A 24,149-nucleotide genomic window follows, 5' to 3' on the forward strand; every position below is an offset into this window, starting at 1 on the left:
TGAGGTCCTCATTTGAACGATCCAGCCTTTAGTGTACCATGGACATTATTAGTCTTCCTCCTGCAGCCCTAAAAGCCAGCCTAGTAGGGCTCTGGAAAAGACCAAAATATTGTCATCTCAGGCAAAGATTCAGGTCCATAGATGCTTATTACAGCATTAATCCTTGAAACAAAAAAGATAGAAAATCCAAATACATAACAATAGCGAATAGTTATAAAAGTGTAGTGTATTTATACGAAACACTATCATTAACGCTATTTAGAATAATAGCATTATCTGCAGAGAAAATGTTTGTGATTTCATGATTTCAGGATGCCTAAATGCTTATATATTATTTCAATTTTGTTTAAAAAATACATGTGAGTGGTAGTCTAAATCAATAAATATAATACCTTGACCATCATGAATGATTTACCCATCTCTCTTTTCCAAATTCTCTGTATCGGTTTTTATCACTTAAAGTAATAAAGTATTTTTAATGAAAACAATTATAAGTAGTTGTTAAAGATAATAGAAGATATGCATACATAATTCTTGATCTTTCTAAACACTGGCCCACTGAATGAAGCTATCAGGTTTGCTTCAAAGTTTATAACCAGTAAACCATTACAGAGAAAAATTGTGTTAAATCCTGTGCTGAAACCAATAACCAGAGAGAACTGTACAACTGTATGAGAAGTGAAAACATCTTCATGTTTACATGAACTTACTTTATTGATGAAAATATTGTCCTATGGATTTCAAAGTCAAGGAAAAATTATTAGAATACTATTTAAAAAGAATAGTCCCTTGAACATATATATATATATATATATATTTTTTTTTTTTTTTTTTGCTGTCCTTAAGACAGCCTAAAATTCCTATGGAAGATTAAAACAAAAATAGTTACCTAAACTATTTTGGTATAAGCTAGGAAAAATGTTTCAGGAATAATCAAGATTTAATTTTTTTTTCTTTTTATGGATCTCTTTATATAACCTACCTTCACAAACTCATTAACTGTACAGTGAACATGACCCATGACTTTAAAGTCAGACTTCCTGGGTTAAAGCCTATACCACTTAGCAGATAATTATATCATATTGTACACTATACTATAATATCCACTTTTTTTTAAGATTTATTTATTTATGCATATAAGAACTGGGTACAGGCCAGATATGTGGGAGGGTGAGAGGTTTTACCAGAGACAGAGTGGGGAACAGAACAGGCAGACAGTTTGAAGACACTGCTGAAGGGAGCAGCAGGCAAGACAGGAGAGGTCTGTCGCACCATGTGGGTATGTCCACAGCCGGCTGGGATCGAACCCATGCTGCAGAGGCTGCTGACAGCTTCACAGTGCTGCGCTCAACCGCCTGTGCCACCAGGGGAGGCCCTGTTTTGTGGATTTTAATGACTTTTTCACATTAAAAATTAATTTATTTTCATTGTATAAAATGAAATTTGTGTATTTTAAGTAAGTAATGTTTTCCTTTATATTAATATATATTCCTATATATTATATTCCTATTACAAATGAAGGCTGTAAATATGAAATTGAATGTGTGGACTAATTAGTGATTTTCTTTTAATGCCTTGCCATTGGTTACCAAAGGTGCTGTATGGACAGGTGACAACACAGCAGAATGGAGTTACCTGAAAATTTCTATCCCAATGCTTCTCACGCTCAGCATTACTGGGATCTCTTTTTGTGGAGGTAAGATGATCTGCTGCTTGAAATAAGAGAAAATAAAAAGCCAGGGTGTTTTTGTCAAAATTGGTCACAAATCCCTTTTCATTGGCTATTTTGGGCAGGAGAAAGTGTGGGGAAGATAAAATGAAGATAGTGGAAGAGAGGAGATTAGAAAGGAGATTAAAGGGGTGCTTCAGAGCTGAACTGAGGACATAAAGTACCATGTCAGGAAGGAAGCCTGAGAGCTTCTTTCTCTCATTCTCTTCATGCTTTCTCTACAGACACATATGATAACCGAGTTTCTCTTCCTGAAACAACTTTTCTTCTTGAAAATGAAAAAAATGGAGAAAATAAAGATGAATTTAGCATATCAGAAATCATCCTTACAGAAATCCTTTTTACTCAACTGGTTTTAAATTCTGTGACATAATTCAACTTTTAAAAGATATGCTCTTTAATTATAGGTGAACCATATAAAGGATCAGGGAAAAAAATAACAATTTAAAAAATAACAAAACAAAACAAAAATAAACAGACAACTATAAATCAGAGACATTCTGCAGGGGAGGCAGAAGGAGAGAGATCAAAACAAGGGCAAGAAGAGCACAAGGGACTATGGTGACTATGCACGAGTGAATTGGTGGTGGGAATTCTATGGGGACTACACCTGAGAAAAGAAAGCAAACACTGTAAAAAAAAAAAAAAAAGAAAAAAGAAAAGAAAATATATGCTCTTTAAAAAGATATTTAGTTAGAATAAGATTCTCAGGTGGACTGCCTTCCCCAATCCCTGATAATTCTGTGCAGACAAGAGATCTCAATATGGAAGGTGTTCAGCATGGGCTACAATTCCAGGGATTCTTGTTTCTGAAGGAAAAGTGGTAACTTACTATCACCTTTTTGATACTAGTATTTTTACAGCATTGATCCACATGTAATAGGAGAAATAATGTATCCTGCTTAAGGGCTAAGCATGAAATTCTACCTAGTTCTTTCTATAATTTTTATTTTACTTAAGCTGTGATTTTTCAAAGGAAATCACTTGTTGTCATCACCACCCACCTCTAAACAGACTTAATTAATCAAACAGACATTTTGCAATTTCTGGATTATCTGAGCTCAGGAACCTACAGGAATGTCAGTCTGGTAGGAAAGTCTCTGATCTTTTGACAAGAAGAGAAGATTCAGAAAGTGTATTTTCAATCTCCAAATAGTCTGAGTTTTTTAGTAGGTGCTCCCCAATTTGAGGCCATGGTTTTAGCCTGTCATTTGAGTGTGTGCACAGCGTCTTTGTCCTGTCAGTCCTCAAGACTTTATTTTTATGTCTGCACATCATTTGTTATAAGCCTGGTTGCCTCACTTGGCCTCTCTCTGACTGAATTATCAGCTGATGTAGGTGGCTTCATCGGGAATCCAGAGGCAGAGCTGCTAGTGCGCTGGTACCAAGCCGGGGCCTACCAGCCCTTCTTCCGTGGCCATGCCACCATGAACACTGAGAGACGGGAACCCTGGCTCTTCGGGGAGGAACATACCCGACTCATCCGGGAAGCCATCAGGGCGCGCTATGCCCTTCTGCCCTATTTGTATTCTCTGTTCTACCACGCACACGTGACTTCCGAGCCTGTCATGAGGTAAAATGGCGTGTGAGGATATATGACCCCCTGCCTCTAAATCACACGCAGTGTTGTAAACCAAGGTTACCTCAAAAAAGAAAAAGCTTCACCAGTTAGGGCCTCTGCAACCAGTAGATACCAGGACATCCCTCAGCCAGTGTGGATGGAGTGATCTCAAGGGAAAAGGTAAAGATTGTGTTTAATCAACTGTCAATCAGCTTATGGAGAGCCAACTGTGAGCTGGGTGCTAAGAATGAGGTCACAGAAAATTAAAAACTGGGACCTGATCCCCTACTACTTTGATTCAAGTGCTAATATTTGCTAGGAGATAGAAATAGAGCTTTTCAAATAACAAGGAAGTGACTGTAACAGAATCATTCATTACCCACAAGCATCCACTCAAGAAGAATGACTTATTCTGCCAGTTTCAGGTTCTTAGAGTTCAACGCTTAGGTGTGAAGACCCTCAGGTCTAAACAGTTTCAAGTTTGATGTAAACATAGTTCCTAGTATATAAATTATATTCTGATTATATTTGGAGGGCAGGATATGAAAAACAAAATACACAAAGAGACACACATAATACACCAAGACTTCAAGATCAGCAGCCCCTAGACCTGGCTCAGATTATAATCACCTGGAGAACACCTGAAGTCTGTAAAAATACAGACTTCAAGGCCATGCCTTCAAACCGATTAGGACTTTCCGTGGCTATCCCACAGATCTATATCTGCTAGCTGTTTCTCTGGTGTTTCTAGACCTCAGTCAGGGTAGCAACCACTGCTTTACAACCATTAAATGGGAAAGGATTATGATATCACAAAGGCAAGTGGATAAGCTGAATATAAGTTTCTTCTATTAAAAATATATTTTCTTAGACTAATTATAATAAAGTAAAATTCAAAATCAACAAGCAACTATATACCAGAGACACACTACGGGGGGCAAGGGAGAGAAGGGTGTAGGATCAAAACAAGGGGGGATGGGAATTGAATGGGGACTATAACCAGGGTGAAAATGCATACAATGTGCAAAAATGAAAAATGGTGTAAAAAATATATAAAATTAAATTAAATTTAAAAAAGACCAAAAGAATCTTCATGAAATTTAAAAAAATAGACTTGTTGATACATAGATATTGAAAGTTGTTCCTTTGATAAGCACAAAACTCCTCCTAATTGTGTACAATGATAAATTGTTTTAAAAAGGCACCAAGTTTCTCAACCCTCCAAAAATGTTGCCAGTTTGACAAGAAAAATCAATTATTTTCATTTAAATAGGTAGGTAATGATCAAGGATACATGAAAGTGATGGCTTGGAAAAAATAGCACAGATTTTACGATATTATAAAGTATGGATTTTACAAATATTTAGTATGTTTGACACCAAATATGTTAGACATTTGTACCTGTAGAAAGCTCTGATTCCATCTGTCAGAGCAGTATTTAATACTCTGCAATCAGAAGGAAAAATTGCAGGTGACAGACTCTCAATCTTAACAGATGGCCCTTTCATGTAAGAAAAATATATAGTAGTAACAGCAATTACTCATAAAACCATGACTCATATAAATAATGAATTGTGGCTCTTTAGCCTTTTTCAGTTTCCACTGAATACTTATAAAACTGCAAACAAAAGTAATTGGACTGAAATAAAAACATCTTAATGAAGTTGAAGAAAGATTATTTTTTCCCTTCCCTCAGGCCTCTGTGGATAGAGTTCCCTGCGGAATTCGAGACATTTGGTGTGGAAGATGAATACATGCTGGGTGAGTAGTTCTTGATGAATTATAGTTAGAGTAAACACTGTATATTTTTGTTATATTTTCGAGTGTAAGACTACTAAAATAAATTCCTAATGTCAAGAAAGCCAAAAAAAAAAAAAAAGAAAGAAGAACATCCCATCACTAAGATTTTTAGTGTATTAGTGGATCATAGCTCTAAGCTAATTGTCATACAGCTCTTCTCATAATATTGTTTCTGTTAATGTCCAATAAATTTATTCAACTGTTTCAATAAATTACAGTAAATATGCCAGGTGTCTCTATTTATAGATGCAACTGGGATTTTGTTCTGGGTCCACTCCTAAGCTGCAGACACCATACAGGGAAGGGAAGTAGGTAAAAGGCACATAAATAAAGACCCACAATAGCTTATTTCATATACAAAATAGGCTTTTTGTTGTTGCTACTGGCCTCTTCTTGACATGGGTTAGTCACCAAATCTAGCACATGGAGGTTTATCAGCTTGGGAATAGGACTCAAGAAACTAGGCTCAACAGAGAATTGCCCAAAAGGTGAATCCTGTTTCTAAAGAATGGAAAGCCCACAATGTATAAAAAACCTACCTCTTTAGGTGTCTACTCATCCTTAGGCCTCAGTTTAAATAAACAGCTACTTCCTTAAAGAAAACTTCCTTGACAAAAATTGCTTCCTAAAACGTAATTCCACCCATCTTAGTCAAAGTCAGTCCTTTCCATTACATAACTTTTATTCATTTTGTACTTTCTCCTTTTTTGGCATTTGCTTTAATTCTAATTAATTTGCAGTGACTTGTTTAGTATCTGTGTTCACAGGCCAAAAACCTCACAAGGGCATGGACCATGTTGTCCTGTTTGCCACAATATCCCCAGAGCCTAGCATAATGCCTGGCACTCAATAGCCTCTCAGTGAATATTTGTTGAATTAGAGAGTGAATTCATAAAAAGATGGATTTTACATACCTATGGTGCCACGTTCAAAACAAAATTAATAATCCAGATTGCCTCTAAGAGGACTGCCTCCCAGTGATAACTGTGCAGTGAAGAGGATGTATTTACAGTATGATCTGCTGACCACATTTTGGATAACAGTTGCAGACTTGCCATCGTCAAAATCACTTGTTACACACAATGGCACACTTGGTAAAGTACACTGTCACTTTCAGACTGCTGGCTCACTAGCACTTATGCACAAAATGAGACTGAGCTGGACAGTGTCTGGGTCTCTCCTGCCAGGCCCCCAGGGCTCATGAGGGATAATAATGCTGTCACCTCTTGGAGTACCTGTCCTCTTTCTAACAATGCATCTCTTTAATGAATCATTGGTTCAGCTCACCAAGATCTCTGCTTTCAAGAGGTTCACAGTCTTCAAAAGCATTCAATTCAAAGGAAAATATGTTTTTAGACTGATTATTATGACATTCACTTTTATTTCTTCTCTGTTTTTTAAGGAAGTGCTTTATTGGTTCATCCAGTCACAGAACCTAAAGCCACCATGGTTGACGTGCTTCTGCCAGGATCAGATGAGGTAAGAGTAAATGATAAAGAGCCACACTGCTTTTTGTCTTACATCTCACCCCTTCATCCTGATGAGTTAGCCTGTTTAGAAACAGATTTCTTTGTTATGCAGTTGTGAACACAGCTCACAACTGTGTGTGGCAACTGAAAATTCTTGTATGTCATAACCACTATCCCCAAAGGTCAAGAAACTTAAAAGTTTCTTGAAGAGCAGGGAGAAAACTGAGCAGGTCACACCAAGGAGGGTCAGAATGCTTCTTTATCTTTACATTTCGACTTGCAACTTAGTGAGTCCTTGCAAACACACGAAAGCTTTAGATAGGGCATAAAAACTGTGAACAATCAAACTTGAGGGGAGGGGTGATGAGGAAGTCATCAGTATGAAGAGATCCTGCTGTTTGGTTTTGACTTAATCTGAATCCAAACATGCACCAAAGTGGGTAAAAAGTAATAATGGTGACTTTCCTCTATCCCCCCTCCCAACTCTCTCTGCACTTTTATTGGTTATGCCATTGATTACTGTCACTGTACAAAAACAATTATCATCCTCCACTTACTGGAACCCCGGGCACTAAACCCAGGCAGCGCACAGCAGAGAGGTGGGAATAACCCATGTGCTGCAGAGACAGACAACAGATATATTCAAAGGGATCAGGAGAAAAGATAGGGCAGAAATGTGTCAACCAGACTGGAGCGGAGGCAGTGGAATGGAGAGCAGGAAGGAGACAGCTCATGGAGAGTCTGGAGCACTGGAGTGTCACCGCAGGGGCACTCAGCAGGCAGGGGAAAGAGCCACGAAGGATACTGAACTGATATGGGATGGCTACGTCAGGATATTCCTGGGCTTTCAAGGCAAGTGGTGAGGTAGTGAATCAGGCCACACTCACAGCGCAGTGGCATCAAGTGATGGGATGGCATTACCATGAAACCACACCCAGGGCCAATGTTCCCCTCCACCCAGCTTTATGTGTTTGGTTGTTGTATTAGTGTATGAAGCTGCTGTAACAAACTGCCACCAAAATGGTGGCTTTATTTAAAGAACAAAAAATTTATTCTCTGAGTTCTGAAGGCTTAAAATCCAAAATCAAGGTGTCAGCAGGGTTGGTTCCTGCTGGAGCCTCTGAAAGAGAGTGTAGTCCATGCCTCTCTCCCAGCTGCTGGAGGTCCCCCCAATCCTCAGCACTCCCTGGCTTGCAGCCTCATCACTCAGTCTCTGCCTCCTCCTCCACATGGCCTTCCCCTCTGTGTGTCTGGCTCTCCTCTTCCATCTCTTGCTTCTGAGGACACTTGTGATGGCAATCAGGGCCCACCTGGATAGCCTCAAATATTCTCTTTATCTCAGTATCCTTGCTTTTGTCAAATCTGTTACCCCAGAAGGGGCTATTCACTCCTTCCAGGGGTTAGAAAATGAATATATCTTTTTAAGAGGCCACCACTCAGCCTGCTACACTCATCATTATTGATATAATAATGAACTTCTCTCTCATTTTTTTTTAAAGTTTTTTTTTTTTAGATTTATTTATTTATTTATACAAGCACTGGAAACAGTCAGAAGCACGGGAGGGTGAGAGGATTCACCAGAGCCAGAGCGGGGAGCAGAACAGGCAGAGGGACCGAAGTACACTGCTGAGGGGAGCAGCAGGTGGCAGGAGAGGTCTGCGCGCCATGCGGGACCCTCCTCTGGTGTCCGGGGAACAGCCGGGGATCGAACCGGTGCTGCAGAGGCTGCAGGCAGCTTCGCAACCCAGTGCTCAACCGCTGCGCCACCGGGGAGGCCTTTTTCTCTCATGTTTTCATGAATCTTTCCTCTGGTCCTTTCAGTAATTTCTAGTTTTGAAAGTGAAGACTCTTTACAAAGGGACCCTTGCCAAACAGAAACCTGAGAAAAGGTTGAATACAACATCAACTAAATAAGTTGTCCTGCCAGGTGTCTCTGCTGAGAGTTTCTCAAGCTGGTTCTAACAAAGTAGTAGGTTCCCCTGAGGAGGAAACTTTCTGACTTAGCCACACATGTTTACTAATGATCTGCCGCTTCGGTGCTGTTTCCTAGAGGCTTCTGCGATTATTTCTTTTGCTATATCTTCACAAACGCTGGGTGAAATAGCCAAGTGTTTCTTGCCAGACCTTTATCTCACTGTTTAACTAGAACTACTTCACACAGTATAGGGGGACGATCTAAAGTCCCTCACGGTCACTCTTCCCACCTTTTTCTATGGCCATTCCCTTGCCTTCAAGTCTTTGCTTAATTATCTCCTCAGTGAGGCTTTCTCTGACCACCTATTTAAGATTCTAAATCTTAGGGCCTCCCCGGTGGCGCAGCGGTTGAGTGCTGGGTTGCTGAAGCTGCCCGCGACCTCTGCGGCGCCGGTTCGATCCCCAGCTGCTCCCCGGCCACCAGAGGAGGGTCCCACGCGGCACGCAGACCTCTCCTGCCGCCCGCTGCTCCCCTCAGCAGTGTACTTCGGTCCTTCTGCCTGCTCTGCTCCCTGCTCTGGCTCTGGTGAATTCTCTCACCCTCCTGCGCTTCTGACTGTACCCAGTGCATGTATAAACAAAACAAACAAACAAACAAATAAATGCCTCTATATATAAAAAAAAAAAACCATTAAGATTCTAAATCTTAAATGGCCCCCAGTTCTGTCCAGCATTCCTTCATCTTTTATTTTTCCCCATAGAACATGCCACCTCCTAACATTCTCTTTTGTTAAATGTTTTGTTTACTTAGATGTTTGGTTTATTACAACAACAACCATTAGAATGTCAGCTTCTTGAGGGCAGTGATTTTTATCTCTTAGGTTCACTGCTGTATCTCCAGCCTCTAGACTGGTACCTGGCACATAGTAGGCCTCTGATAAGCACTTGTTGGGTGAGAAGCTTGGTGACTGAGTTCCAGGTCCAATCTAAAGGTGTTCTGTCCAGTTAGACCACTCCTAGGTTGGGGATCTTTGTGGGTTTTGTTTGTTTGTTTTTTAAAGATTTATTTATTTATGCATACAAGAGCTGGAGTACAGGCCAGAGATGAAGGGGGTGAGAGCATTCATCAGAGACAGAGTGGGGAACAGAACAGGCAGACTGACTGAAATACACTGCTGAGGGGAGCAGGGGACAAGACAGGAGAGGTCTGCTTTGCCATGTGGGTTTCTCTCTGGCCTGCCAGGCATCGAACTCATGCTGCAGAGGCTGCAGATTGCTTCATAGTGTGGTGCTTAACCCCTTGTTGCCACCAGGGAAGCCCTAGGTTGGGAATCTTTGTGTAGCATTAGAACACATACTCTGAACCTTGCATTCTGATTACTTCTGAAAATAGTGGACAGGTAATCCCCAAATCTTGTTTGAATCTTTTTTTTTTTTTTTTTTTTTTTGCCTTTCACATAACTATCTAGAGCTACTAGAACTCAATAAAGAAAGACATTACAAGAAATTAAAGCTAAGAGGATATTTCTTTACACAGACAAAAATCCTTCACAAAACATCAGCAAATTGAATCCAGCCAAAGATAACGTATCCTGACAATCCCAATGACTTTAGAGTTCACTGAAGATAATGATAGCCTCACACTCACAGTAGGGCAGTGACAGACTCAGTGGCCCAGCTACATAAAAGATGTGGTAATCCCAGGAGGTGAATCTGCAAAATGAATTCTTAGCTGCCAGAAATTGTGCTGGGATAAAAGAGAGACAAAAAAGAAAAGAAAAGAAAGGGGTTTTTTTAATGCTGCTTCTGGTGATATTTTAAGGATTTATCCCATTAAATTACTTAATAGGACATTTTGGTTAGCAACTAACCTCCCTTAAGAGGTATTCCAGCTAATAGTTTGAGCCTCATCCCTAAATTGTACCCCAAAAATTATAAAAGAAATAATATTAATAATTCAAGTTTCCATGTTTTTTTTCCTTCTCTGAAGTTTTCCCTTTCTGCTGTCTCATTTATAATTCATTTGCTTGCAATGTGCTTTTCTTTATTTTTTGTTTTTTTCTCTTTCATCATCTCTTTTACCATGAGAGGCAGTAGGTTTTTATAAGGCAATTGAACTATACAATTTATGAGCAGGAACTGTGCCTTTCTGTTCACTCATGTGTCCCCAGCATATCTACCCATTGTTCAGTAACAACTTTTGGATATGTGGATGGTCAAATGAATGGCCTTTTAGCCAAACTGATCTGTCATAGTACTGGGTTAGTCTTTTAAAATCTTCTTAAAAGCATATGTTCTTTCTAATTCAAACTCAAGATTTTTTTTTAATTATACTTATTTTAGTTTTCTGGTAATTTGAAATCCAGATGAGTGGGTGTCTCATTGAATAGTTAAATTATGAACAGAGTTGCTCATATACTCTTTTTCATTGGGGCTATTCCTTTTCAGCTCTGGTATGACTCTAAGACATTTGCTCTTTGGGAAGGAGCACACACTGTGAAGATTCCAGTAGCCTTGGACACTGTAAGTTCTTTTCATATTATTTTCGTGAGTGTGCTCTATTAGCTTGGGTTGCCATAGCAAAACAGCATAGACTCCGTAGCTTCAACAACAGAAATTTATTTTCTTACAGTTCTGGAGGCTCAAAGACCTGGGCAAAGAAGCCAACTAATTCGGTTCCTGAGAAAGTGAACGCTGTCCTGGCTTGTGACAGTTGCCTTCTTGCTGTGCCCCCACATGGGTTCAGCTCTCTGTGTCTCTTCTTATAACAACACAAATCCTATCACCAGGGCCCCACTTTTATGACCTCATTTAATTTTGACCAACTCCATGTAGGCCCTACCTCCAAATACAGTAACTGGGAGTTAGGGTTTCAACATATGAATTTGGGGAAGGGGACACACTCAGGGCATCACATGTGCCTATACAGGAAAAACCAAGGACGTTAGTGTTCTGCCTAACACATACGTGTAGAGACAGAAAGTAGCTTAGTGGCTGCCAAGACCTGGGGCAGAAGGAGGGTTTAGGGAGCAATGGGGAATGACTGCAGATAGATGAGTTTCTCTTGGGGTGATGAAAATGTTTTAAAATTGATGGTAGAGCCTCCCTGGTGGCACAAAGTGTTAAATCTCAGCACTATGAAGCTATCCTCAGCCACCACAGCACAAGTTCGATCCCTGGCCAGGGAGGTGACCCACATGGCGCAGCAGACCTCTCCTGTCTCACCCACTGCTCCCCTCAGCAGTGTATTTCAGGCAATCCACCTGTTCTGTTCCCCACTCTGTCTCTGGTGAATCCTCTCACCCAGTTCTTGTATGCATAAATAATGAATCTTTAAAAAAATAAATAAAATTGATGGTGACAGCGGCTGCATGACTGAATATACTAAAGCCCATTTCACTGCACACTTTAAATTGGTGAATTATGTAGTACAGGAATATATTAACCATCTGTTAAAATGTAAGAAAAGGTTTTAAAGTGACTTATACTCTGATATCATGGTATGAAACAATGGGGCCCAACCACTCTTCACCCTATATGTTCACATTTGTTTGTCTGAGAAAAATAACAATACTGGAGAAAGAACTTTCATGGTGGTTACCACACATGCCATACAGAATGACCTCCCACAGAATCACTTCCCCAAAACATAGGTTTTAGTGGTAACCCCAGACCTGTTGACCCAAGGGGATGCTATCAGATATGATGTTGGAATCAAATGGCCCATTCAGTCTGCATTTCTAAAGGGAAATTTGTTCCTGCAGCTGAATCACAACCACTACTACAGCCATGCATAGTAGGAAGATTAATCAATATGTATTGATGTTATTTTTAAAAATTGTCAATAGTAATATGAACCCTATTATGAAACAATGATCTCAGATATCTGGGCCTGCTTACACAGAAAAATTCACTCTTTAGTATCACCCTAGAGATAAACATGGTAATTATATTGACAGAAAATTAAAAATACAAAACAAGAAAAGCTGCTTATATGATGTTCAGAATAGATAATAGATTGATGAAGGATAAGGATTTCCCCAACTCAAATATGGACCATTTTCTAGTGCTTGAACTCTTCTTTTTAATGTCAGCTGCCATAATTGCCATCTCTGTGCTTATAAATTTATTCTGCCTTTGAGTCTTACTAGCAAAGAATGTGTCATATACAATAAAATATTTTAAAATCCTATTTTGAAATTGCCTTCTCTGAATATCCTTCTCTGAGAGTGTCTCTGTTATAGATACCAGTGTTTCAACGAGGTGGAAGTATAGTACCAACAAAGACAACTATAGGAAAATCCACCGGCTGCATGGCTGATTTCCCTTATGAACTCCGGGTGGCTCTAAGCACTAAGGTATTTGAAAAATGTTACCTTTACACATGTCATTTGTTACTACTTTGTAACAACCTTTGTAGAGATAGCCTTTTAAATATGTGACACTATATAAAGGTGGTAAACATCATCTATGTTTATCTAGCACATTTCTCATCCGGCTTGTCATTGTCCAGCTTGGCTGACTTTAAAAAGCTCAATGACATTCTTCAAAGAAATAGAACAAATACTGATGAAATTCATATGGAACCACAAAAAACCACGAATAGCCAAAGCCCTACTGATGAAAACAAAAGAGAAAGGAGGTATCACACTTCCAAACTTCAAGCTATACTATAAAGCCATAATAATTAAAACAGTTTGATATTGGAACAAAAACAGACACATAGACCAATGGAACCAAATAGAGAGCCCAGAAATAAAGCCACATTTATATGGACAACTAATCTTTGACAAAGGAGCAAAGAATATGCAATGAATTTGGACAGTTTGTTCAATAATTGGTGCTGGGAAAAGTGGACCACCACATGCAAAAGAATGAAACTAGACCACTCCCTCTCACCATGCACAAAAATCAACTCAAAATGGATAAAAGACCTGGATGTAACACCTGAAACAATAACATATATAGAAGAAAATATAGGTAAAATACTACATAACATACATTTCAGTAACATCTTTAAAGACTCATCACCCAAAGCAAAGAAAGTCAAGGAAAAGATAAACACCTGGCATTACATCAAACTGAAAAGCTTCTGTGCAGCAAAAGAGACATTAACCAAAACAGAGAGACACCCCACTGATTGGGAAAAATTTTTTGCACTCCATACAACTGATAAGGGACTGATCACAAAGATATACAAAAATCTCACACCACTCAACAAAAACGAAGTAAACAATCCAGTCAAGAAATGGGCAGAAGAACTTTAAAGATATTTCTCCAAAGAAGAAATGCAAATGGCCAACAGGTGTGTGAAAAAATGCTCAACATCCCTATCATCAGGGAAATACAAATCAAAACCACATTGAGACGAGTAAGAATGACACCTTACACCAGTAAGAATGGCACATATTTTTAAAAAAACTAGCAACAACAAATATTGGCGAGGATGTGGTGAAAAAGGAACTCTCCTACACAGCTGATGGGAATGCAAATTGGTCCAACCACTATGGAAAGCTGTCTGGAGGTTCCTCAGTCTACTAAAAATGGAGCTACCATATGACCCAGCAATTCCACTCCCAGGGATCTACCCAAAGGACACAAAAACATTGATTCAAAAGAACACCTGCACCCCTATGTTTATTGCAGCACTATTTACAATAGGTAAAACCTGAAACAACCCAAATGCCCACAAATAGATGACTGGATCAAGAAGATGTGGTATATATACACAATGGAATATTATTCAGCAATCAAAAAAGATAAACTCATGCCATTCACAGCAATGTGGATGGAACTAGAAGGAATTATGCTCAGTGAAATAAGCCAGAAGGAAAAAGAAAAATACTGCATGGTTTCACTTATAGCAGGAATATAGGGGAACCAACGAAGACATCAGTGTAAAAAAAATAACAACAGTACAAAACACAACAAAGCAAAAACAGACAATTATAAATCAGAGACATCCTGCAGGGAAGGAGGAGGGAGAGGGATCAGAGGGAGGGAGGGAGGAGCACAGGGGACTGAGGTGATGGTGCACAGGTGCACTGGTGAAGGAAACTCTATGGGGACTACACCTGAGGGGGTGGGGGAAAGCAAATATTGTTTAAAAATGAACAACGATGTAAAAAATTTAAACAAAACAAACAAATAAAAAGAACTCCAAGAACTGAAAATGAGAGAACTTTCCTTTTATACCACTGTGACCTCTGGTGCTCTGCCACTTAGCATTGACTATTACTTAAGGAATGACATTCTTTATCTTGAAAGTTATTCTGTAAGTATTTTCTCCACCTGTGATTCACTCTCCAGGGTTCGGCCATGGGTGAACTATATCTCGATGACGGCCATTCATTCCAATACCTCCACCAGAAGCAATTCTTGCACAGGAAGTTTTCATTCTCTTCAGGTGTTTTGATCAACAGGTAATGGCAGCTAAAAAATGGTAAGAAAAAGCATTCTTGTTTGTTCCTGATCTTGGCGGTTTCGCGCTCAGCTTTCACCATTGGTATGATGTTAGCTGTGCGTTTGTCACATAGGCTTTTAAATGTTAAGGTATATTCCTTCTCTGCCCAATTTGCTGAGTTTTTATCATGAAAGGATATTGAAAAGAAACACAGACCCCCAGATTAAGTTCCCTCAATCTGCTGGAGGTCTTTGAGGTGCATCCACAGGGAAGCTGCTACTTGTGTCTTTTCACAAATGTCCTTTTATGTGCCCCCTGTTACTCCCTCCCTCAATCCCTCCCTCTTCCCTTTCTTCCTTACTCCCACCTATTCTAGTCACCCAACGTTCTATTTTTGCCTTTATTTCCCTTATTATAGGGGTTTAGTCTCTGAAAACATCTTTATTATGATAAGAAACATATCGCCAATGTTTTATGCTCTTTCATTGTTGTGGGTCTTACACCTAAGTTTTTAATCAAGTTTGAGTTAATTTTATATAAGGAGTTAGAGAGTGTTCCATCTTCATTCTCTCAAAGGGAGTTAATAACTCCATGGGTAGATTTATACTCACTGCATTCATGGAAGGAAGGACAGTTAGGAGCCTCTTATGTCCCCCTGGGGTATTTTTCAACCACTCCATATACTTCCCTTCATTGTTGTCTCCATATTCCTTTCCTTCCCCTCTAAAAGATCTTTTAAAGGAATTTAAGTTTGCATTAATCCCAGTTATTCATCCAATTAACAATTCATTAAGTATCTGATTGCTTACAAATTGATTACAGTGTCTAAGTCATATTTCAATTTCAATTTCAATTTCCTTATGTGATTCTCTTCAAATCTTGCTAAAGGGAAATGGGTTTGTCCACTGTCTAGTTAGCCTTCAGCACATAAAGTCATCTTTCCCCATCTCTCCATCTTAGTAAGTATGACCTATATGGTTCGTAACTTCATCGGAAAAGAACGGAAGGGAACTCACATGGCTGGGGATGGTGACCTGATGACCAATCCAAATCCCTCTTCCTCTCCTTTCTTTATGCCATTTGTGTCTATTCCAGCTGTGCTGATAAGAAGGGTCATTATCTCAGCAAGTGTGTGGTGGAGCAGATCTGGGTCCTTGGCCTCAAGCAGCAGCCATCTTCTGTGACCACCCACTCGCCTGGTGAGAAAATTGACCAATTCTATTTGCAAACATAGAAATATTATCAGTGAAGAGATAATTAGTCCTGAAGTTAACATAATGTGCTTAGCCAAAATGGACTCTGGACTTTCTAGCAGAGAAAGTACATTTGTGTGCTAGTAGCAAGAAGGAGCAAGGCCAACCTGCTTCTCTTTATCAACTAGTCTTTCTACGAACTGTAAGCTGTTAATATTGTTCTAAGGAAAATTATTTGAGACTTGAAGCAATATTGTGGCTTCTTTGATTATTTTTTAAACTGCAGCTCTCTGAAACCCTGGAGAATCCTATTCATATTTATGGAATTTATTCAAGGGCATAGAATGGGATGTATCCTTTCTTACCTATTGCATTTCTTGAAAAAAATCACTTTGTTCTTTACAGTTTCTTTTTGACTAATGCTGCATTCAAAATAAAGGAGTATTTCATGTTTTAAAAATTCATGGAAGTCTATGATTTAAAGTGCTTTTAATTTGGATTCTCCTAACTTGGGTATAAGGTTTAAAGACAGAGTAAGAAACATTTCAGATACAAAGAAAATATTTTCTTGCCTACATATCAAACTTTCCCTTTTATTATTTTGATATTTAGGTAGTAAAGATCAGCCTGTGGCTTTTACATATTGTGCCAAAACGTCCACCCTGAGCCTAAAGAAGCTCTCTCTGAACATTGGCACGGACTGGCAGGTCTTCATCAAGTGACAGAGCATGACCTGGTGACGAGCACAGAGAGAGCAGCCTGCACCCTCCCGTCTTTCCCTGGGCCTGTACTGCACTGCATGCTGATTGACTTCCCAGGCTCACAATAATCAGTCATTAGTTACCAGATTACTAATGAACAAGAGATTTCATATTTTTCAAATTGTACCTTTTTAGATGTACTAGTAATATACTTTATGTCAAATACCACCTCTTCTCCTAGATACAAGTAACCCCAAGACATTTATAGAGTTCAGGAATTTTCCACTGTTTCTTGGTCATGGCCCTATGCTAAGCACGGTGGCCCAGTGAGTAGCTTCTCTTTGAACATGGCTGGATGGGCTTGTTTTACATGAGGTATGGTCAAGTCCACCTCGCGCAGCCCATTTGTCAGCATTTGCCTTGGGCCTTGAAGCAGAATCACTCTGAGTACAGCAGCGGAGCTGCCAGAGGCCTAACTGCAAGTAGACAGGAGCTTCCAGCTCCTCTTACCCCTGTAGTTATCGTTCACCCACTTAGATGTGAACAAACAATGCTTTTCTGCTTGCACTGCATATGCTGCAGCAACAGGTAGTTAATCTCCCCTAGAGCTTGACTCAGGAGCACAAAGGATTCTTTTTCCTTTATTTCAGGCTCTAAAGTTCCAAATTAATTTTTTTAAGTCTGATTTCTTTATCTTAGTTGCTTGTATTAAATGCTGTCTACTGCCCAAAGAATATTTTTAACATGAGTATGCTATAAGTTATAATAATAAAATCAATACCCATTTCCCCACCACCAAACTTCAGAAACAGAACACAGAACTGAGGCAGGGGTTGAGCAATGAGACATTTGCCTTGGGCACAAAATTTAAGATGGTGCCCCAAAACACAGTGATTCATGTAAATAATATTTTAATATAATATTTTTTTAAATCAAAATTAATGTGAAAAACCCACAATGAACAAAAAAATCAAAAGTTTAAATAAAGACAGGATGGCATTATTGGGCTTTCCTTTTACCGCAGGCTCTAGCATGGCTTGACACAGATTAGGATGTTACAACAGACCAGTTCTTCAGGTTGCTCCCTGCTCCCTGCATCTGTTGGGGCAGCCTCCTGTCTTCAACACTGCTCAATATGCACATTTTCTCATCAAGTTTCCTCCACAAATTTCCAACTACCACCTCTGTGCCTTCTGCTCCCTGGGACTCAATATATACCCTGCCTCCCTCCTATCTATGCAATATTACCATCGTGCCAGGCCCAACTCAAATTTCACTTTTCCATGACACATTTCTAACTACCCTAACACCCTCTCTCCCCCATCCCACAAGTAGTGATTTTGCTCTCCTCTAAACTGCTGACCCCTCCCCCCATCATAATAGCATTCTCAGGGATGGTCCCCTAATGTTTCAGGTTTGTGCATGCTATATTTGTCTTATATCTGCCAGAGCACCACTAGACTGGCTTTCAGTAACTATTAACTGTAGTTGGTTAACTGATGGATTTGACTGAATAAAAAGTGAGAAGTGAATGCATTCGTTTCTGATTTATTTTTCTGACATTGTATTCTTCCCTCCAAGTGCAGTAAACATTGTGCATTTCCTCATGGACACTTTTCAGTGTATCAGCTAAGATTTGAACTTTGCGCCACATAGAAGCTTACATAGACATATGCATGTTCTTTGCTCCTATTTCTGTAAGATTTGCTATTCAAGAGAAAGGAAGAAACCTACATTGGCTGAAACCATATTTGTAGTTCTTTGTAGATCCCTCCCCGTCCCCTGCAGAATGTCTCTGATTTATAGTTACCTGATAATTTTGTATTTTTTAATTATAATTATTTTTTTCCTGATCCCTTATTTGGTTATCCTATATTCCTCCTATAAGTGAAACTATCCGATTTTTTTCTTTTTCCTTCTGGCTTATTTCATTGAGCATAATCCCCTTCAGTTCCATTCATGTTGCTGTAAATGACATGTGTTGATCTTTTTGATTGCTGAATAATATTCCATTGTGTATATATACACATCTTCTTGATCCAGTCATCTATTTGTGGGCATTTGGGTTGTTTCCATAGCTTACCTATTGCAAATAGTGCTCCAATAAACATAGGGGTGCAGGTATCCTTTTGAATCAATGTTTTTGTGTCCTTTGGATATATTCCTAGGAGTAGAATTACTGGGTGATATGGTAGCTCCATTTTTAGATGTTTGAGAAACCTCCACACAGCTTTCCATAGTGGTTGGACCACTTTGCACTCCCACCAGCAGTGCAGGAGAGTTCCTTTTTCTCTACATCCTCGCCAACATTTGTTGTCTGCTAGTTTTTTTAATATGTGCCATTCTCACTGGCGTAAGATGGTATTTCATTGTGGTTTTGTTTGCATTTTCCTGGTTACAAGGGATGTTAAACATTTTTTCATACACCTGTTGGCTATTTGCATTTCCTCTTTGGAGAAGTGTCATTTTAGATTTTCTGCCATTTCTTGACTGGATTGTTTACTTTGTTTTTGTTGAGTCATGTGAGTTCTTTGTAGATCTTTGTGACCAGTCCCTTGTCAGTTGTATAGAAAGCAAAGATTTTTCTCCCAGTCAGTAGGGTGTCTCTTTGCTTTGGTTAATGTCTCTTTTGCTGCACAGAAGCTTTTGAATATTTGATGTCATCTCAGCTATTTATCTCTTCCTTCACTTTCTTTGCTTTGGAGATGAGTCTTTAAAGATGTTACTCAGATGTATGTAACATCAGATGTATGTAACCTGTATGTTCAGGTCTTATGTCCAGTTCTTTTATCCATTTTGAGTTGATTTTTGTGCACCATGAGAGGTAGTGGTCTAGTTTCATTCTTTTGCATGTGGTGAACAAGTTTTCCCAGCACCATTTATTGAACAAACTGTCCATGTTCCATTGCATATTCTTTGCTCCTTTATCAAAGATTTGTTGTCCTGGGTGATGTTATTTTTAAGAAAAAGTAATAATTAAAGTAAAACTGAGGGTCATTCTGTTTCTTCAAAATGTGAAGGCCATGAAAAACAGGTCTGAGGAGCAGATTGAAATGGGGACTAAAGAGACATGACAAAATTGTGTGATCCTGGGCTAGATCCTGGGCCTTTGAAGGACGTTACAAGGAGAGTTGGCAAAACCTGAATGGGATCTTTTGATAACATGGTATTTTTCCTAATTTTTGAAGGTTGTATTATGACTCTATAGAAGAATGTTCTTATTTTAAGAAATACTTATTGAGGGCCTCCCTAGTGGCGCAGCGGTTGAGCGCTGGGTTGCGAAGCTGCCCGCAGCCTCTGCAGCACCAGTTTGATCCCCGGCTGTTCCCCGGCCACCGGGGGAGGGTCCCACATGGCGCGCAGACCTCTCCTGCCACCCACTGCTCCCCTTAGCAGTGTAGTTCGGTCCTTCTGCCTGCTCTGCTCCCTGCTCTGGCTCTGTTGAATTCTCTCGCCCTCCCACGCTTCTGACTGTACCCAGTGCATGTATAAACAAAAAAAAAACAAAAAACATACAAATAAAATAAATAAAGCATGCCTCAAAGGAAAAAAAATACTTATTGAATATTAAGGAGTAATAAGCCACCATATCTCTGATTCAAATGGTTCTGAAAAAAATTATGTATGAAAAGAAAGACAAAAACAGAGAAAATAGGCAAAATGTATATGTTATCATTGAAGAGTATATAGGGTTTCTTTTTAGCATATGTTTAACTTTCCTATAAGTTTTAACTATTCTATTAAAAACTTTAAAAACCCTGTGGTATCTAATAGCTTTATTTTTTTATAATAAATTTTATTTTTACATTCCCCATACAATTGCAACCCCCTTATTTTGACCCCAATCCCTCCCCTTCCGCCCCCTATCCCCCATAGAGTGTCTCTGGTTCATAGTTTTTTGTTGATTTTGATTTTCACTTTCTTTATAGTTATTCATTTTCCTGGTCCCTTATTTAAGTTTTCTAGATTCCTGCTATGAGTGAGACCATCCGGTATTTTTCTTTTTCTTTCTGGCTTATTTCGCTGAGCATGATCCCTTCCAGCGCCATCCATGTTGCTGCAAATTGCATGTGTTTATCTTTTTTGAATGCTGAGTAATATTCCATGGTATATATGTACCATGTATCTAATAGCTTTAAAATGTTTAATTCCTATTGTTGCAAAGGCTTATAAACTATGCCACATAAAATAGGATGAAACAAATGGAGTTAATAATAAACTCCAGTACAACCAAATACCTGTATTTCTGATGCTGCAGACCACTTTAGATTCTCCATCAGATTAGCTCTTCCTTGCCTGAGAGATGCTGGGCCACATCAAGTCTTTTATTTCAGAGAACACAAATACCATCCTCTAGCACAAGCTAATAGCCCTGACCTTGCACCACCCATGTCGTGGAAGTGTTACTACATCACAGTCTTGTCTGACCAGGGAGCCTTCACGAAGGTAATTACATTAAGTTATGGGATAGAATACATGTTTGTTTAGGGCAGAGGCCCTGAATAGGGGCTAGGAAGAGTCTTTCATGAATTTGGAAGCCCAGTTTGGTCACCTTTTTCTTTTTCCAGGTAGAAGTCATCATGACATTCAAATCCTAGCGATGGATCTGGGGTGGTCATTTCCTGATGGAGTCCCTGTTTGCCTACGTACCAAGATAATACCTGCCCAAGGAAACTGGTTTCATTTAAGACTGAACTACAGGATTAATTATGTTCTGGAGGGCAGCTCACTTATTAACTAATAAGTTAATCAAGGATCATCGTCCTATGTGTCAACATGACCACAGCCAATCCCAGACTGGGTCATTCCACCAAAGAACAGAGCAGAGGGCCTCCCTGGTGGCACAAGGGGTTAAGCACAGCACTGTGAAGCTATCTACAACCTTTGCAGCACAAGTTCGATCCCCAGCCAGCCAGGAGCTACCCACGTGATGCAGCAGACCTCTCCTGTCTTGCCCCTGCTCTGTCAGCAGTGTATTTCAGTCTGCCTGTTTTGTTCTCCACTCTGTCTCTGGAGAATCCTTTCACCCCCCCCCATATGTCTGGCCTGTACCCCCAGTTCTTGTACTTGTATACATATATAAATAAATCTTTAAAAAAGAATAGAGCATAAAGTACAGCCCTTGACATGAGTTTGCCTGAAAGTTTCACAGAGCCTCTTAACCCTGGTTCACTAAAACCAGCCTGTCTGATCTCTGTAACCGTAGGGAAGATGGCAATTCTGCAGTTTGGTCTGTGTGCAGAATCCCTTCACTTTTTCAAACCCCTTTTAGTATCAGAGTATAATAATGATAGGCAGCAGAAGCACAGTCAAACCCGATAAACATCTAGAGTTTGACGATATTTTAGCTCATTGTTGACCATCCTACTATCTATCTAAAAGCCTTCTGAGCAATGGAATTCTTACGATGATATCAAGCATTCCATTCTACTTTTAAGATTCCCATTTATCAAATCCTCTGAATGCCCTGCATAATTCTGAAGATAGGGGTTGGGAGTGATAGGGTGCTCTAGATTAAAATAACTACAGCCAGGAGGTAGAAAGCCATTAGCAGCTCCACTAGAAACATTACTATATTAACCACAGACAATGGTGGCCATGTAACTGGCATTCTAGAGAAATAAAGGAGACATTGGCATCTGATATCAGATCTGCCTGTCTTATGACCAGCCTCGCTAAAGATTGCAGTGCTATAGTAAGGCCAGCCAGAATTAGACAGCTGCTTCTGGACAGTTGTTTCCAGCAGGGTTGATGGTGTTGGATTCCTCTCCAATCAGAGCTAGGGGAAGCCCTGGCTATTTATATGCAAGGATTCAGAGATCTTATGCCTAATTCACATTAATGGAGTCTTAATTGCACATCTCCTTCACTGGAAATCTGGAGCCTGGGGTCTAGTTTGGGTCTGCAGTGAACTGGCTGTGATCTCTGCCATGTTATTTACCTCTTCGGACCTTGGTTTCCTCATTTGTTAAAGAAAAAAGATAATCTCCAAAATTCTGTGATCTTTCCAGGAGATGTCTCAAAGTTCCCTGCTTATAAAATGGGATTAATTAAGGCTGCAGGGCTGTTGTACAGATTTAAAATATGTTACATATGGAAAGGGCAAAATAGTAACTTTGCTTTGGAGAAACCGGTAGACACCGCCTTAGCCAAGTGATTAAGGTGAACACCAATATCATATGGCCCCAGGCACGATTTGATGAGACAGCCAGCCCCACCACCTTCTTTCCCTAACTCCATTGCCTCAATCTAATCATGTGAAAAACATCAGACAAGCTCAGGGACATCCTGCAACATACCTGAGGAGTACACTTCAAAAGTGCCAAGGTCATGAGAGACAAAGACTGTGGAACAGTCAGAAATCAGAGGACACATTTAATGTAATGCAGGACCCTGGAGGGAATCCTGTAAGAAAAAAAAAAAAAAATTAGTGATTGTAGGGTCAGGAATGGACCAGTGCAGGTTTTCTGATCCAGCAGACCAGGTAAAGGAGGAGTCAGAGTCCTCAGTGGCTTTTGCAGGTCTTTTATTTAGGTTTACCAGGCATATGGCAGGCAGGGGTGCTGAGGGGCCGGGAGGCTGGCAGGCCTCCCAGCCCCCCCAAAATGCTCACTCTATCTGGGCTCTCTGGCCTTCTCTCTGCTTATCTTCTTCTCTCGGCTTCCGTTCGTTCTTGGCTTCTTCTTGGTTTCTGCTGGCGTCCCCGTGACGCCGCCCTTAAAAGCCCAGTCTCAGCCCAGGTGAATCCCATCTGCCTATGCCCACACCCTACTCCAGGTGCCCGCCATCAGGCATGCATTCAGGACCGCAAGGACCCATCATCTATCCTGATGGCAGGAGGGCAGAAAAGCCTGACATTTTTCCTTACCCTACAGTGATGTCAAGGCACAGGGGGAAATCCACCCCCCGCCCCATCTGGGTTCTTCTGAAGCCAGACAAATTAACATCAAATATATGTTTATGTACGGAGAATTTACATGGCTATAAAATGGGGCAAACCATATCCTGTGCTAAAGGATCTGGGGTGTCACAGAGAGAAGGAGGGGGCTCACATTGTAAGGAAGGGATGACTTCATGTTTACTCTGAGAGTGAAATGGTGAGTTTCTCAGATAGAGAGGACATGTTCATTTATGAACCTGTACCTGTCGATACCCCTAAACTGTATTCCTCTAGGTCAGTGGAGACCAGGAAAGCACAGGGCAGGTTCTCTACTGATCCAGGCAGATGGGTAAAGGGGGAGTCCTGGAGGTCTCAGTGGCTTTTTCAGGCTTTTAATGATCTTTCCACACCACTTGGAGTGAGATAACCAGGTACAGGGCAGGCAGGTGGCTGGAGGGCCAGGAGGCGGGCAGGCCTCCCAGCCCCCAGCAAAGCCTTA

General features: G+C 40.0%; 1 protein-coding gene and 1 long non-coding RNA gene across 2 annotated transcripts in view; one reads left to right on the forward strand and one right to left on the reverse strand.

Moving 5' to 3' along the window:
- Positions 1 to 17,657, forward strand: part of GANC (glucosidase alpha, neutral C) — a 62,032-nt gene extending 44,375 nt beyond the window's left edge. Inside the window, exons 17-25 of the mRNA XM_037502289.2 lie at positions 1,595 to 1,696; positions 3,059 to 3,302; positions 4,987 to 5,051; positions 6,493 to 6,569; positions 10,922 to 10,996; positions 12,718 to 12,831; positions 14,783 to 14,895; positions 15,972 to 16,075; positions 16,682 to 17,657. Coding sequence (XP_037358186.1) covers positions 1,595 to 1,696; positions 3,059 to 3,302; positions 4,987 to 5,051; positions 6,493 to 6,569; positions 10,922 to 10,996; positions 12,718 to 12,831; positions 14,783 to 14,895; positions 15,972 to 16,075; positions 16,682 to 16,791 — 1,004 coding nt within the window. The 3' untranslated portion in view covers positions 16,792 to 17,657. The remainder of the gene's footprint in view (positions 1 to 1,594; positions 1,697 to 3,058; positions 3,303 to 4,986; positions 5,052 to 6,492; positions 6,570 to 10,921; positions 10,997 to 12,717; positions 12,832 to 14,782; positions 14,896 to 15,971; positions 16,076 to 16,681) is intronic.
- LOC129146774 (uncharacterized) lies at positions 14,768 to 23,168 on the reverse strand. Its single transcript, XR_008553974.1, has 3 exons — positions 23,070 to 23,168; positions 15,893 to 16,072; positions 14,768 to 14,905 (listed from the first exon to the last, which is right to left on the reverse strand). It is a non-coding gene; the product is annotated as an uncharacterized LOC129146774 (long non-coding RNA).
- Positions 23,169 to 24,149: the final 981 nt, after the last annotated feature.

The sequence above is a fragment of the Talpa occidentalis genome, unplaced genomic scaffold (genome assembly GCF_014898055.3).
Source record: "Talpa occidentalis isolate TD23 unplaced genomic scaffold, MPIMG_talOcc4v2.1 talOcc4.11, whole genome shotgun sequence".
NCBI lineage: Eukaryota > Metazoa > Chordata > Mammalia > Eulipotyphla > Talpidae > Talpa > Talpa occidentalis.